This window comes from Hipposideros armiger, unplaced genomic scaffold (genome assembly GCF_001890085.2).
Source record: "Hipposideros armiger isolate ML-2016 unplaced genomic scaffold, ASM189008v1 scaffold_27, whole genome shotgun sequence".
NCBI classification, from domain to species: Eukaryota; Metazoa; Chordata; class Mammalia; order Chiroptera; family Hipposideridae; genus Hipposideros; species Hipposideros armiger.
Window position 1 is genome coordinate 4227012 of NW_017731377.1, and position 16812 is coordinate 4243823.

The following is a 16812-nucleotide window of genomic DNA, read 5'->3' on the forward strand; positions in this document are numbered from 1 at the left end:
AAAAAAAAAAAAGTATCTGGTGGGTGCAGCTGGGCCTCTGGCTCCAGTCCCTCCCACCACAGCTAGATCAGATTTGGTTCTTTGGGGGAGGATCTTTTCCAGGTATTGTGGGAGCAGGAAGAGTGATCAGTTCCCTTCACCACCCACTGCTCTGTTCAGCCTGCCACGTCTGCTGATTCTAATCACTCTCACAGCCTCTCCTTATAATATAAGCTACGGGAAAAATTGCTGGGTACAGTTTCCCTCCTTTGCTGCCTCATGGACCTAGAGCTTCTGCTTCCTTTTTCTGACCACCTAACTTAGTTCAGAGTCAGACCATGCTTCGTCTCTCTCTTTCTACCTCCATGATGTTGGTTAATTGGGACAAGCCTTCCCCCACAGGTTGCATTCACTTTTGACTTCCTTTCTGCAGCAGCCTTCAGGTGTACATTTCAACAGCTTCTCACTCAGAAGAAAGAAAAAAATAAAATGGTGCTTTTCTTAAGTACTTCTATAGAAATAGGAAATTTTAATTAGCTAAAAGATGCTGACTTAATACAAAACATATTAGTTACCTCTTTCCTGAACTTACTACTAGCCTGTGCAAGAGTTTCCTTCTTCACAAACTATTCCATGTGGCTGTTCTTTGTACTCTGGTGTTTCCTGGATAGCAGATATTTCTATTTAAAATATCATTTTGTCTATTTTGGGACTTGGAATATAGAAGCTGATACCATAAACTAAAATAGTTAATGATTTAACCAAGAACGGTATCTCGTTCTAGTATTAGTAGATCTAGTGCTTTCTTCCCACAGATTTATAGCTGAGGTCATTTCCTAACCAGTTACAATTTCAGTTATTGTTGAAAGAGTCCTGAATAATTTGAGAGAAGGTGAGGGGAAATCTAATGGAGTAGAGCCAAAATGACTTGTTGAACTAATCCAGTAGTTGCCTATATCAAGGAAAAAAAGAATGTAAATGCATGTCCTTTAAGGTTTCTACACGCATGTTATACTTATTATTAGCCTACTACATTTTCTTCCATGATTTGATGAATATTCCATATGAATAGACTCGATAGACTTTTGTGAGTTGGAATAGTTCAATTGATAGAGTTAAGACGACAGTGTTTGTTCTTCCCATCCCATATGAATTGTTCGTGTGTGCATGCGTGTGTGTTTTCATTTCTTTGAATGCCCTTTTATGCTATAAATATTTTTATTATGTTTGCACAGTTGGATATACTATGAATGATCTCATTTTTGAATGGCAAGATGAGGCACCTGTACAAGTGGCAGAAGGACTTACTCTGCCCCAGTTTCTGTTAAAAGAAGAGAAAGATTTACGATACTGCACTAAACATTACAACACAGGTAGGGGTTGACTATTCTTTATTACACTTACAACTCAAGTCTTCATGATAGTCAGATGTTCTTAATTATCGTGTTATAAGTTAATTATTTTAACTACTTATTGCTCAATGTTTTTCATAGTCATAGAGCAGAAAATGAATGCATTTGAAACTTACAGATGCTTTGAGTCGTTGCATGTTGTCATGTGATTCATTTGTATGGGACGTATTTTTTTGTGTGTGAAAAGCCCATGGTTACACAGTAAGGATGTTTTTTTAAAAAGTTCCTTTAATTTCTATGTGAGCAATAGAATGTACTTTTTAACTCTTCTTGGTCAGAAACGCGTTTGCTAACAAAATGAAAGAAATTTATTTTTTTAACGCTTCATTTGCTTAAACTTTTGGCCACGATTTCATGCATTTCAGGTATTGTTCCTTAAGCACCTGCTATTCACTCTGACACAGTGGCCTCTTGTCTTTGAGACTAGATATCAGATCTAGTTAAAGACAGGGGTGAAAGACTTAATGTGACAGTTGTGCATTCATGAGATCTGTTCGCTTCTCTCAAGTGGCACGGGCTGTTCTCATAATACAATATCTGTTGTGACTGCCTAACCTATTCCTACAAATTCTGTTAAACTGCCCTCCATTGAGGCATCACTCCAGTGTTCTTAGTGCATGGCCTCCCACTGGCATCAGCTGCAGTTCTACCATTTCATTACAGTAATTGATTTCTTGTGTGCTCAGCATTTTCCAGGACTGTGATTTGACCTGTCACTATATGAGGTCTCTAATTTCTTTTATCAATTCTAATTTCTCTTAATAATCAATTCATAGGATCTGGTGAAAAGGTCACTGACATTTTCTCACTCCTCACCTTATCCTCATCCGAGGTTAGGCTGATACTTAATTTGGCACGGAGTTCAAGGTTAACATCTCAACACAAAGACAAAGGGTAGGCAGGTCAACACTAGTGCCCTTGCTCAGCCCTCTATGGGCAGTTGCAATGATAATCAGCTTTTAGAGAAATGCTAAAAAAGCCTCTAGATTTGGTTTCTGGTGGTAGATTGGTTTCTTTGAGCTGCTGTTAACAAAGTGCCACAAACTTGATGGTGTCCCTTGCCCATCTCTCCAAAAACCTTTTCTACCTCTCTCCCTTTTGCTCTGTAATTTCGCCACAATGGCTTGCTTTCTCATATTTGCCACACTCACTTCTGCCTCAGAGCCTTTATACTCACTCTTTCTTCTGTATATAAGCCTCTTTTCCCAAATTATCCCAAATATAATACTCACACATTTCAGGACTGCTCAAATATCAACTCCTCAAATGACTCCCTATAATAAGCATATGGTAAACACCCAAATCATTTTCCCTTCCACTTCCTGCTTTCGCAGTCTGAAATTATATCTTTAATTTGTATATTTATTTATATATTGTCTGATTCCCTTATTACCACAAGTTTGTAAAGCCAAGGATTGCATCTCCTTTTTTCATTTCTATATTTCTGGGGTCTGCTGAAGTACATAGATACTGAATAAATATTTATTGAATAAAATAATAAACAAGGAGTGGATTTCAACGTGGAAAATTTGTCTGTACATGTGAGAATATTACAGCCTGCCCTCCAGGAACAAGCAGGGGGAGGAACAGTTTTGCTCTAAACAGGAAAATTTTCCTTTAGATCTATATTAGCAAGAATGCCCCCTCCCAATTTTGTTGAGGTATAATTGACATAAAATTATAACATAATTAGTATACAATGTAATGATTTAATATATGTATACACTGTGAAAAGATTCCCTCCATTGAGTGAATGAACATATCCATCACCTCACATGTTTACCTTCTGTGTGTGTGTGAGAGAACACTTAAATTCGACTCCCTTAGCAAATTTCAATTATACAGTGTTATCAACTATAGTTATCATGTTATACATTAGATCTTCAGACCTTATTCATCTTATAACTGAAGAATGTTTTTTCAAAAATCAACTATACTGAGATAATTTACATACTATAAAATGTACTTGTTGAAAGCATACAGCTCAATGATTTTTAGTATATTTATAGAGTTGTACAACCATCACTCTAATTTTGAAATATTTTATCCTCTGAAAAAAATAAACCTTACCTCCAATAGGAGCCCTCCCCACCCAGCAATCCTAGGCAACCACTAATCAACTTTCTGTCTCTACAGCTTTATATTTTCTGGATGCTTCATGTAAATGGAATTATATGTGGTCTTTGTGACTCACTTCTTTCACATAGCAAAATGTTTTTGAAGTTCATTTTTATATTTTAATAGAGCTTTAAAAATATAAACTATGTTCATATACTTAAAAACTGTTTAAGAATTCTGCATATATTGATAAATTGATAAAAGGATCACATACAGCTTGCTTATGTTTCTGAATACAACACACTTAAGAGTGGAATCCAATTTTCCCACAATTTATGAAACTCTGCTAAGACTTTTAAGCTTATCCCTTTATCCTGCAGCCCTGCCTATGCATTACAGTGGTGCGTGGCTCAAGCCACAATAATAGAAGCTTTGCGCTGAACCCTGTCTAATAATGTGCTAGCAACTTTCCTAGAAGTGCTTTTTGATTCTTTCTCTCATAATTAGATCAGAGAATGTCACTTAAAGAATGATCAGCATGTAACTCCCTGACTTTACCCTTCTTTATAGTTAGAATAAGGAAAAAATAAAACCAAGAGTTAGGTGATTCAGATAAACAATTATTTTAAGGAGAAGTAACATGGTAATAGAGTAGGGAATAGAACCAAAGGATAAGCCAGAAGATGAACAAAATGTTTAATTACACCATAATTTATTCCTCTTTTAATTACTTACCATAAGAGAGGCACAAAGGCATTAAATATATAGAACAGATGTATCTCAGTTTTCTTTTTAGTAAGTGTATTTTTAAGTTATGTTCAAAATTATTAATGAGAAATAACATGTTTTCCTATTTGTTTGCATTAATAATTTTCAAATTATTAATGCATAAAATAAATTACACAAATTGCATTTAAGGCACTAATCATCTTCAGTTATATTTATCCTTTAGCACTTACTCTAAATGTCAAGCCTTCTGGGTCAAATAGCACCTGGTTCTAAATAGGAAGCAGTCAATGAGTAAGGAAGGTCTTTATATAATAGATACACATTTCTCCTGTCCATCTCAGAGACAATCAACTGAAATCATAGATCTATGAGTACTTTGGCAAGTAAGAATTGCTCCTCAGATGTGAAGTCATAAGAATACATACTATTTCCTGAAACAGTACTTTCTCATATTATGTTGCTTCTAGATGCTAGCACAAAAATAAGAATATTTTTTCAGAAATCGATTTGCTTGTATGATTTAGGATCCCTTTTCATTGTAATGAAAAACTTTAGGAAAAAAATAGGAAAAAAAAATTGTGACATTTGATGCCGTAACAAAGACCTAGATTTATGAATTGCTGCATTTATTTTACAACCAAATAGGAAAGTTTACATGTATAGAAGTGCGATTCCATCTTGAACGGCAAATGGGATACTACCTGATCCAGATGTACATTCCCAGTCTCCTGATCGTTATTCTATCCTGGGTTTCATTCTGGATCAATATGGATGCCGCTCCGGCCAGGGTAGCTTTGGGAATAACTACTGTGCTGACTATGACCACACAGAGTTCAGGATCACGAGCTTCCTTACCAAAGGTAAGTGCATTACATGGACATATAATTTGCATATGTATATTAGTTTTTGCTTTATATTTTTCAATAGTATTTGTTATTCATTAGTGACTTTTAAAGCAAAACAATTTGTAAAACACAGAAATGGATGAAGAGAAAAATTCTGCAAACCAATATATTTTCTATTCACAGTTGTGTTATGACCCCCAATTATTTAAACCTCCATTATACTCTTATACACTCCAGGTTTTTTAATCTATAGATTTTTTAAACATTTAGAAATCTATCAAGCATGTGTGTAAATTGAATCTATACAGTAAGTTTAAATGATGACACAGTATGACACAATACTCCATTGTATGAATTCATGATATAATAGTATACTTACTATTAGGACTTACACAATAAAGAACATTTATATAATGAATGTTATATACATAAATATATTCATATATATGTTTGTATGTGTGTATATACACATACACAGATATATACATACATATATAGTTTTACATATAATCGTATTTTGTATTATTTTCTTAGTATAAATTCTTAGAATTGGAATTGCTGCACTGCTACTAAACACACTGATATATATTGCCAAATTTCCCATCAGAAAAATTTATAACAATTACACTCCTACCAGTGTTGTGTGAGAGTGCCAATATTACTACACCCTGAGATAAATATAGCATTTACTATTGTGGGGTCTTTTTTTCTCCTCTGGCTTTTAAATAGCCACATATCAATAAAAAAGAAAACTTATCTAATATTCTGATTTTAGTTCATGCTGAGCTGCTAGAAGTAAAATAGACTGTTCCCTCTATGGGGTTTGTAAAAGACCCAATATTTCCTTTCACAAAATATGCTGAAATAAAACATAGTTGCTCTTTTCATCCTTTTAACAACATAGCGAGAGAAAATTATTTTCTTCTTCTTGATTACTTCTAAGAAAGAAATTTCTACTATCTAAATTAAGTAATCTTAAGTAAATTAAGTAATCCTGTCTAATTTCCATCAAGCTTCAAATTATTTTAATTACAGTGATACAGATATAATAAAATTATATTACCTTTTCTTGTGCATTTGATGCTATCTACTTGCCATGCAAAGTAAATTATAAATCTATGACCATGGCTCCCTTAAGCCTTACTATGAATTGCATTCCATGATTCAATATATTATATTAAAATGTCTAAATAAATAAAAGTTGATGACAGACATTTTATCATTAAAAATGTTGCTTAATATAGGGAGAACTAGATATTTAACAATGCTAACTCTGCCTTGCTAAGATTTAATGGTTGTCTTTCAAAATAAGGTTTGCTTTTATTAACACTTAATTGTATTTTTGAAACGATACATTATCAACCAGTGTTTTATAAAATATTGTCCAAGTGAAAATTATGAATCTGCTTATTGAGATTAAACTAATTAGCCTCAATGCTTATTTATATATGGATACATGTCTCTAGGTAATGGTAATAGTTGAGGAGATCCATAGTCAATTTGTAAAGTAAGTTGCCAGTTTACTCATTGGTTTTCTTCATGAGCTAAATAGAAATGAAAGGTCATTTGTTCTGTAAGTTGTCAACCAAAAATAAGAGCACAAAATGCTCCATTTTAGAAAGCTCTAGCTTCCATGAGGCACAGCAAAAAGGCATTTGGATTTAGAAATGAAGGCAGAATTGGGAGATCATAGAGGTTTGAGTGGGGGAAGCAGAAATAAAAAAAGCAATAAATTAAAACAACAAGAAATACAAATTGTTTTTGTTTTTAAAGGAAAGAAAGGTCTGGAATGACTTCACACTTTTTCTCAAAAAATAGAAAAGATTTTTAAAAAGGCATTTATTTCACTGTGACCTCAGGGAAAAAATGAATTTTTAACCATGAGTCCAATTATACACGTAAATGTATAGAAAGCCCCTTCATCTCTCAGATCATAGAGACAATGACCACTGGAAATGTGATAAAAGATTTAATTCTGACCCACAGAAAAGAATTGATTAGTAAAGTGCTATCTTAAGAGAAAGTGACCATATCGTCTTAGGCTTTGGGATAGTTAAGGAAAGGGAAATTGAGCATATTCTGCTACATACATTAGAATTCAGGAAGGCAGACATTGAAAAGCCAGGATAAACAGGAATTAACCTATTGGATGAAATATTTCAAAAGTGCAGAAAGTCTTGAAAAATGCAATTTTGATTCGGTGATGGGGGGCGGGCTATACAGGCAAGATTTGAGGGCCTCACTTTTGTATTTAGGAACAAATGCCTGAAACCACATGCCTTAAGATCTGCTATTCTCAACCTCACAAAAGAACCCTCAGATGACTGAAAGCCTTGCTACTGAAACAATCACCATTGTACTACTGACAAAATCTAGGAAGTGGGTAAACAAAATTAAATTCAGAAAAACAATAGGAGCTTATTAGGCATAGGAGAAAGAAATAATAAATGATTAATTTATGATAGTTGCTTAGTGTTTTGTCCAGGCTCTGTGCCAATACATCTTCTGTAGAACATGAAGGAGCTTGGAAATCAGTTAAGTAAGACTCAGGGTAGAAAATCTCAAAGAATATACTTTAGCCAGCGCCTGAGAACTGCAGAGCTGAGAGTTCTATCTGATCTTGACCTCTACAGTGTCATGATAAATTAAGCATATAATAATAGCCCAGAGCAAAAAGATTCCTGTGATTCATTTCTTGGAACTTGGAGCTATTTGGCATTTCTGCAGTGCCAGCATCAGTGGCCAGAAGAAGGTGACAATGCATTCTATTGTAAGCAATTTTTCCAAGTTGGGTAACTTTAAAACTTCCAAATACTGTGCGCCTGGAGGAGGGTAAGAAAAAAGGGTGGTGGTCATGGAGCCATGTCCTGGTGGGTTTTATAGACCTTGGTAAGGATTAGGTTTATTTGGGGTGGATTTTGGAAAGATTTTAATGCGGGGAGTGATCACCTTGACTTCTATATGAAGATCAGATAGAAGGGCTAAAAATAGAAGTAGAAAAAGAACCAAGCAAACGATTGCAGTTGCAGAGCAAATGATGGCCTGGCTAGATCGGTAGCTGCAAGGTAGAAAGTAGCAGGTGGATTTAGAAAGAGCTAGATTTTTTTTTTTTTGAGAAAATGTATTTGGAAGTAAAATAGACAGGATTTGTTTATGAACTAGACATTGAGGATTTAGGGAAAGGCAGGAGTGAAGGGTGACATTTGGGAGAGTAGTAGTGATAGTAACTGATGGGGAGGGTTGGGCGAGGTAACTGATGTGTGGTTGGATATGTTAACTTTGAGATGTTTATAAGACAATTCCATGGAATTGTCAAAAAGTCAGCACTTCCAAAGTTCTGAGCAGGGACACTCAGGTCTCAGACTTAAAGGAATAGACTGTAGGTGGAAAGGGAAGCAGACCAGAGATAATTTTTTTTGAAGAACAAAATAAAGCCCAGAAAGAGGGGAAAAAAAGATGCATTTATGGTTGGCCCTCCTCTGCTAGTTGGAATAGACCTAAATATTTAAAGTCTCCTTATCCTTTTTTCCACCATGGCCATCTCTCCCCTATACACAGAATAGGTTAGACTGCTTAGGCAAGGCCCACTCACCCCAAATTTTTTTTGCCAAACTCTTTGAAATCCCAGCATTTTGTGGTATTTTTGAGATGTGGAAAAGCAATCTTTCCTGGGAAGATTAAGTTTTAATCAGAGTGAAAGTGGGGATAATAATAATAATTTAATAATTTTTAGCATAAATTTGATTTACAGTAATACCTCATTGAGATCTTGGCACTGAGGGAATTATGTCCTTTATTAAGTATAGGGATGGGTAGGAGTAGAGAAAATCAGTAGAAAGGACACAATATAAATTTCATTTGGAAACTATGGGTTCTAGAAAGAACCCACATTAGTAAACTCTGGGAAGATTGTGGATATTCTGCAATATTACATATACCTTGCCTTTCTTTTCTGCTTTCAAAGATCAATTATTTCCTATCAGAGACCTACTCCCATTCATTTTGCATTCTGTTTTATAAGGACCAGCTAAGGTCCAGCTTTGGTAGGTATTTTCTGTTTCATCTCATCTGCAGAAATACCTGAGTATCACCATGTTAGTATCACACTAACTTGGTCTTTTAGAAATGTGCTTCAAACCTATTGTCATATCAGAGACGCTTGAACCTTGCATGTAACAGACAGATGTGTGTGGATACACACACACACACAGACACACACACACACACACACACACACACACACACACACACACACACACACACACACACACAACCAAACTTGGCAGGGGTGGAGAAATCTCAAGATTCCAAGTTCATCCAAACCCTAGCTCTGAACACAATATATTATTAGATTCATGGGGTTGTAGGGACTGTTTCAATGCAGTTATGTTGCAATTATTCTGCATAACAAACACTCTCCAAATCTCAATAACTTATCACATTTGTTCTTGCTCAGAGGCCTCCAAATTGCTTGTGGCTCTTCTGAACTTGTCTGAGATTGGCTGATTTAGGATGAACTTAAATCTAGGCTGTGGAGTGGGTTCTGGTCTGCTGCCTGTGTCTTTCCATTTTGGGGCCTCAGGTACTGGTAGCGTTCTTCCATGGAGAAGGGCAGAAAAACAAGAGGGCAAGCAGAAACATGCAAGATTTTTGCTCAGAATTGGCATACAGTCACTTCTGTTCTCATTTTGTAAGTTATACCAAGTCTCCTAGCCAAATCCAAAGGCAAGCAAGGTGGAGGGTGTACCTCACCCCCAGGGAACCCTAGGAGAGGAAGGGAGGAGAAAAGGGATTGTCAATAATCTTATCCACTATGATTTGCTAGAATGTTCTACTCTTTCCAAAGACCAGACTCTGTCATATTAGTAAATACTCAGGAAAGCAAGAAGAGGAGAGGGAAGAGAGAGCAAAGAGGGAGATTCTATGTGATTTCTGCCATTCTGCCCCCACCACTGTGGCCATCTCATTCAGAACGGAGCTACTAAGCATTAAAAAATAAGAAGCACTTGGAATTTCAAAGGTGGCTAATTAATGAAGTATTTCACAGAAGCTCAGAAGGCAGTAGCTGATAAAAATTGCAAGTTCTACACCAAAAGCTGTTTATCCTGAATGATTTCCTCTCACATTTTTCCTTCATTCATCTTGTCTGTGAAACCCATCAGGAGTAGCTTTTTGAGAGGACAAATATCTTTTATTTTTTTTTTATTTTTTACTTTTTAAAATTAAACTTTATTGGAGTGACAATTGTTAGTAAAATTACATAGGTTTCAAGTGTACAATTCTGTAAAACATCATCTACATATCATGTGATGTGTTGACCACCCAGTCAATTTTCCTTCCATCACCATATATTTGATCCCTTTTACCTTCATCTACCACCCCCTCCCCCCTTACCCTCTGACAAATATCTTTTCCATATTTCTAGCCTCAGAGCCTCTAGCACTATACAGTATCATGCAGATATTTGAGTTAATATCATGCAAATATTTAAAGACAATGTGAGCTTTTGTACATTTCCTTAGTACTTAGTCTTAACTTGAAAAGCAGGAGTATGTCATTTTTCATCTCTAAAGAGAACATAATTAAATTACTCTTTACTTATGCAGAATCTTATTCCACCCCCCCCCTCAGAATCACCAAATTAATGAAAAAGAATTTACATGTTGCATACATCTACCTTCCAGTACAATAAAAACATTGGTTCTTGGACAACATAAACATAGGTTTCATATTAAGTATTTATTCTTCATAAAGATGCCAACAATAGAAGTGATTACAACTGTTAGAAAATATAAATCGGACTGTTATATTTTTATTTGAATTCCATGATTGTGTGGGCACACAAAGATCTATATGTGACATTATGCTGAAGAAAGAGGAAGAAAAATGAAGGATTTCTATTCACTATTGTGTTCTTATCCAATTGATTCTCAAAAAATACGTTCTCATTTTTCTCAAAAAAAAAATACCCTTCAGATTTAAAGGAGGCTAAGTTGTAAATGGCAACAATAATGTAAATGGGGGGAGGAAGGGAGTAGCACAGTAATCAGGTTTTCCTATTAGAATAGCAATTAATAACTATTACTGTTAGTAATATTTTGGTCCTCACCATTTAAGTACAAGATTCTAATAGCTATTCAAAATATAGTTAACTAAAATTACTTCCATCAAGTTTATTTTTTTATTTGTCATTTGCTATTTTTTAAAAATGTATTTATTTAAGTATAGTTGGTGTACAATCTTATGTTGGTTATATTAGTTCCAGGTGTACGATATAGTGATTTGACATTTTTATACCTTACAATGTGAGCACCCCGCTAAGTCTCGTAATCATCCATCACCGTGTAAATTTATCACAATATTATTAATTATATTCCCCTGCCCCTTTCCACCCATCCACCACTTCAATCAAGTATATATTCAATCAAATATAGTGCAAGTGGGTTCATTTTAAATGTACTAATAGTAAATTTAACTTTATAATACAGTATTTGATGTAAGCAATATGTATAAAATTTTAAGAATTAAAAAAAAATTTCATTGAACATATTAATTTCATATTACATTCATTAAGAGAAAAGCGAAAAAGGCACAGAAAATGAAAGAATTGTTTATTAATACCTTTTTTGTTAAAATCACAAGATATAGTGCATATGAATATCATCCAATTTTATCAGTGTTTTGTTAACAGATAATTCCTAAACATAGTTGGGTCCTATAATAAGAAGAATAGAAGTTGATAGATCTCTCTGGTTCGCCATTTGATCTTAGAGTCTACATTTACTAGGCTTACTATAATAGACCTCATTCAGCTGAAAATGAGCAAATATCAAGCATGCCCACTGTATACGACATAGATACAGACCACTGCATACATTCTTACATCTGGTGGCACAATTAGGGAAAAGTATATAAGCAATCACATAGTTTAAAATATTTTTGAAATGACCTAATGCAATGGCTTTGGCATCAAACTAAATTTAAAAACAAAAGATGTGTATGTAACTTTGAGGTCATTTTACCTAAATAATGTCTTAAACTCCCTTTACCACGTTCACATATATCCTAGAATCATGCCTGTCACGGCCAGCGTGGCAAGGGCAAATGGGACACAGAGGGGCAACGCAGATTAAATAAGTGCTCATGAGACCAAGGTCAGATAGGAACGAGACCAAGGGACACAGCCTGGAAGACTGAGCCCCGAATCGGGTCTTCGTATGGCTTTTATTGAGAAAAAATAAAGGATGAGAAACTGGATTACTCCAAGATCTGTGTGCTACGTGCCTTAAGTCTGTTTTCCATTAACCAACTCCTATTGTATTCCAACATGTACGATGCCTTCACACAGCCTGCACAGCCCCCAGGACAGCGTTATCGTGTGGCGTCCTATACAATTAAGGGAGATGACCGATATCATTCCATCGGGCCTCAGCATTCCAAGACACTCCCTAGAGGAAGCTTTACCGATATCATTCCACTGGGTCTCAGCATTCCAAGACATTTCTGTTTGAAGTTATAAGTGAAGGCCTTAGGCCTCAGAAAAGAAGGGAATAGAATGGTATAGTATTACAATAAAGGCGATGTTATAGAAATACAAAACATCCAGTACAAAAATGCAGGGGAGAGAGAAGTCACAAATATAATTCAACCTTACCTGAGCAGGTAAAAAAATTACTATATGAAGAAATGCTAGTAACGAACAGCATGCACCTAAGAAGTATTTCCAATGACATCTAGGTTTTACAGTTTCATCTAAGTGTTAAACATAAGAGTCATGTCGTGTAGAAGAGATGATGGTAAAACTCATAACTGAAGTACAGTAGAAATCAGAGATAAATGGGTGACCTTTCAAAATCCATTTTTTCTTATCTGGTGACCGGAGGAATTGGTCAAGTTTATCACTTTGAAAATAATGCAGCTCTGCTATTTTATCTCTTAAAATAAAAACCTTTATGTGGAAAAAAAGACTGTGTTTGAAGCATGCTTCATTTACTAAAGGTTAGGAGGATCATAATCAGTGTGAACGTGACATCAGTAGGACTCTGCTGTTGTGTCACCTTCCAGGATGATAAGTGTCAAAGCTCACAACATCTTGTGTCCTGTGATTCACCACCTAGTCTTCCAAGAAAGCAGTCCTTCAGACAGTTCCTTTTGCCTTTTCTGTATTAACTTTATTCCACTTCAACAATTGTTTTTAAAACATTATTCTTTTCCATTGTTCTTATTCCTTTCTCTCTCTGGTTTTAGGTCTTAAATGAAGATCAAAATGATTTGGAGACTAGTGTTGTTTTTTCCTGTGAACATTACAATATGCAAAATTCTTCCACAGGTTTTATACTAGGGAGAAACATAGCATAAGTGTACCAGAATTTGGATTTTACAAAACCAAAGATTAATGAATAGTCAATGTGATCTGAAATAAAATACCTACAAAAAAGCCAAGCCCCATGCAAAAAATTTTCAGCATACCTCAGAGAAAAAACATTTAGCTGTACACTTGAGTCACTTTACCATTCCATAGCCAGAATTACTGATCACATTTACTTGAAAATTCTAAGGAACTGGGAGAATCCACTGGGATTGACTGTCAGTAAAGAGAGACCACACATAAATATGGACAGATAATTTTAGAAAAAGGAGCCAAAAACATACAATGGAGAAAAGAAATCCTCCTCAATAAGTGGCACTGGGAGAATTGGAAAGCCATGTGTAAAAGACTAAAACTAGGCTGCTGTCACCATGTACCAAAATGAACTCAAAATGGATCAAAGACCTAAACATAAGTCCTGAAACAATAAACTGCATAGAAGAAAACATAGGTACTAAACTTATGGACCTTGGGTTCAAAGAGGATTTTATGAGTTTGATCTCAAAGGCAGGGGAAGGAAAAGCTAAAATAAATGAATGGGACTATATCAAACTAAAAAACTTCCACACAGTAAAAGAACCATCAACAAAATAAAGAGGCAACCAACCGAATGGGAGACTATATTTGCAAACAACACCTCTGATAAGGGGCTAATATCCAAAATATTTAAATAACTCATACAACTCAACAACAACAACAACAACAACAATAACAGAATCCAATTTAAAAAATGGGCAGAGGACCAGAACAGGCATTTCTCCAGAGGACATACAGATGGCCAATAGACGTATGAAAAGATGCTCAACATCACTAATCATCAGAGAAATGCAAATCAAAACTACAATGACATATCACCTCACACCAGTTAGAGTGGCTATCATCAACAAGACAAATAATAACAAGTGTTGGAGAAGCTGTGGAGAAAAAGGAACCCTCATACACAGTTGGTGGGAATGCAGATTGGTGCAGCAGCTATGGAAGGCAGTGTGGAAGTTGCTCAAAAAAATTAAGAATAGAATTGCCATATGACCCAGAAATCCCTTTCCTGGGTATCTACCCCAGAATTCTGAAAACATTTACCTGTAAACATACATGTGCTCTGATGTTCACCATAGCTTTATTTATGGTGGCCAAGACATGGAAACAACCAAAGAGTCCTTCAGTAGATGATTGGATAAAGAAAACCTGGTATATGCACACAATGGAATACTACTCTGCCATAAGAAAAGATGAAATAGTGCCATTTGCGACAACATGGATGGATCTTGAGGTTATTATGTTAAGAGAAATAAGTCAGACAGAAAAAGTCTAGAACCATGTGATTTCACTGATACATGGGAAATAAAACTGAAAACAACAAAGAAACAAGACAAACAAATAAAGACAAACAAAAATCATAGACACAGACACTAGTTCAGTGGTTACTATTAGTTACTAACAGTTTAGTGATTAGCAGAGGGTAATGGCGGAAGTGGGTGGTAGATGAGGGTAAATGGGGTCAAATATATGGTGATGGAAGGAGAACTGATCCTGGGTGGTGAACACACAATGTGATATATTGATGAACACATCAATTGATATATTGATGATGTATTAATGAGTTGTACACCTAAAAGCTATGTAACTTTACTAACCATTGTCACTCCAATATACTTTAATTAAAAAAACAATGTTACTTTTGGACAACTACTAAAAACACTTAGTAGTTCTATGGGCATTACTAAGGACATTTCCCAGCATGTTAGTTATTAGAATTACTTCTCTAATAATAAATGGCCAGCAATTACAAGTCACTCCACATGGTTCAATCAAATCAACATTATCTGAACCTGTAGAACAACGAGCACTGTGCTAGGCCCTAGAAATACAAATATGAATAAGATCTGACCCCTATCTTAGCTCATAGGATATATTAGCTTAAAAGGAGGAAGATACAGTATGGATAATATCAGTACAGTGGGGCAAGGTCAATAACAAGATGAATTTTATTTGGTGTTTGTCATCAACATATAGTTTGTTAAAATATCACTATAGATATTTCACTTTGAAATCCTCAAGAGCATTGTAATTTTTGCATCCCGTTAAGAAAAGATGAAAATAGAAAACATTTAGGGATTGTGGAATAGAGTAATTAACTGAAGGTGGAAATGTTTTAGCAGTCACCTTGTAGGGACTACCTACAAATAAATATAATTACAATTGTAATGAGTGATCTGAGAAAAAGGTTCTATGAGGAGAATGGAGGTAGTGAGGTAGGAAGGGCTGTCCTGGTCTGGCCATTTGGAGGATGAGGCTTTCAGCTGAGACCTGAAGGATAAACAGCAGTTATCCCAAAGAAGGAGTGTTCCAGACAGAGAAGTAACAGGGAGTACAAAGCTGCTGAGCCAGGATGGAGCATGTCAATCACTTTCAGGTTCCAAGAACTAAAGGAAGGAAAGTGTAGTTAGAACAATATAAGCATGTAAGAAAGTGGCATACGATGGTCATTAATTATCATATCTTCAGGGAGGCCATCACTGAACTTCCGCATTCATTCTGTCCGTCTCTTCCCATAACCCTATTGCAGTTTCCTTATTACACTTCTCTTAAATTAGCTTTGTTTGTATGCTTTTTTTAATTGTATGTTTTCCTCAACTTGAATGGAAGTTCCATTAAAGATGGATCTTGTCTGTCTTACTCATCTCTATAAATACAACACTAGGAACAGAACTGGGTATATTGATGATGTTCAGTAAATGTTGAATGAAAAACAAAAGTGAATGAATGCATGTAGTAAGAGAGGTGAGCTGGGGGCCAATCATGAAGGGCTTTATATGCCATAAAAGAGATTGTGGACTTGTATTCAAGGAGTAATATGGAGGAGAGATTGTTGCTTAAACTAGAATTAGGGTTCCAACAGCACAGGGAATGATGGGAGGTTGGCAAGGTGGTCCAGAGGATAAGCAGAATCAGATTGAGACTGCCCCAAAGGACAGCAGGCAGTAGGGGGATGGAAAGAAGGTGATAACTGTGAATCACATGGGAGTGTGTTATGGGTCGTGAGTTTGTTGCGAATGTGTTGGAGTGAGAACTGCTGTCTTTATTTAAAGCTATGAGGCGTAGAGTTTCATACTATCCAGGTCCTGAGTTTGCTGTCTTTGGAGGGGCAGTGAGGGTGGAGGATGAGAAAAAGAGTTGAAATCGGTGATGTGGGGTAAGAGCAGAGTTTGAGGAAAGTAAGCTTTTAGGGCTCAACCATCAGGAGCTATTCACAATGAGCAGAACCCTGGAAGACACAAACAATGTTTGCATATATGTCTGTTGTCACTAAAAACATTTGTTGGATTAATTTGGAATTTAAATTTCTGATTTAATCTCTTTGGTTCACATCATTATAAGTTCAGGTTGTTAAAGAATGCACACATACTTTATGACTCAGTCT

General features: G+C 35.6%; 1 protein-coding gene across 1 annotated transcript in view; it reads left to right on the top strand.

Moving 5' to 3' along the window:
* Positions 1–16812, top strand: part of GLRA3 (glycine receptor alpha 3) — a 157226-nt gene that overhangs the window by 118888 nt on the left and 21526 nt on the right. The window contains exons 6-7 of the mRNA XM_019636133.1: positions 1215–1352; positions 4824–5038. Of these exons, the coding sequence (XP_019491678.1) occupies positions 1215–1352; positions 4824–5038 (353 nt within the window). The remainder of the gene's footprint in view (positions 1–1214; positions 1353–4823; positions 5039–16812) is intronic.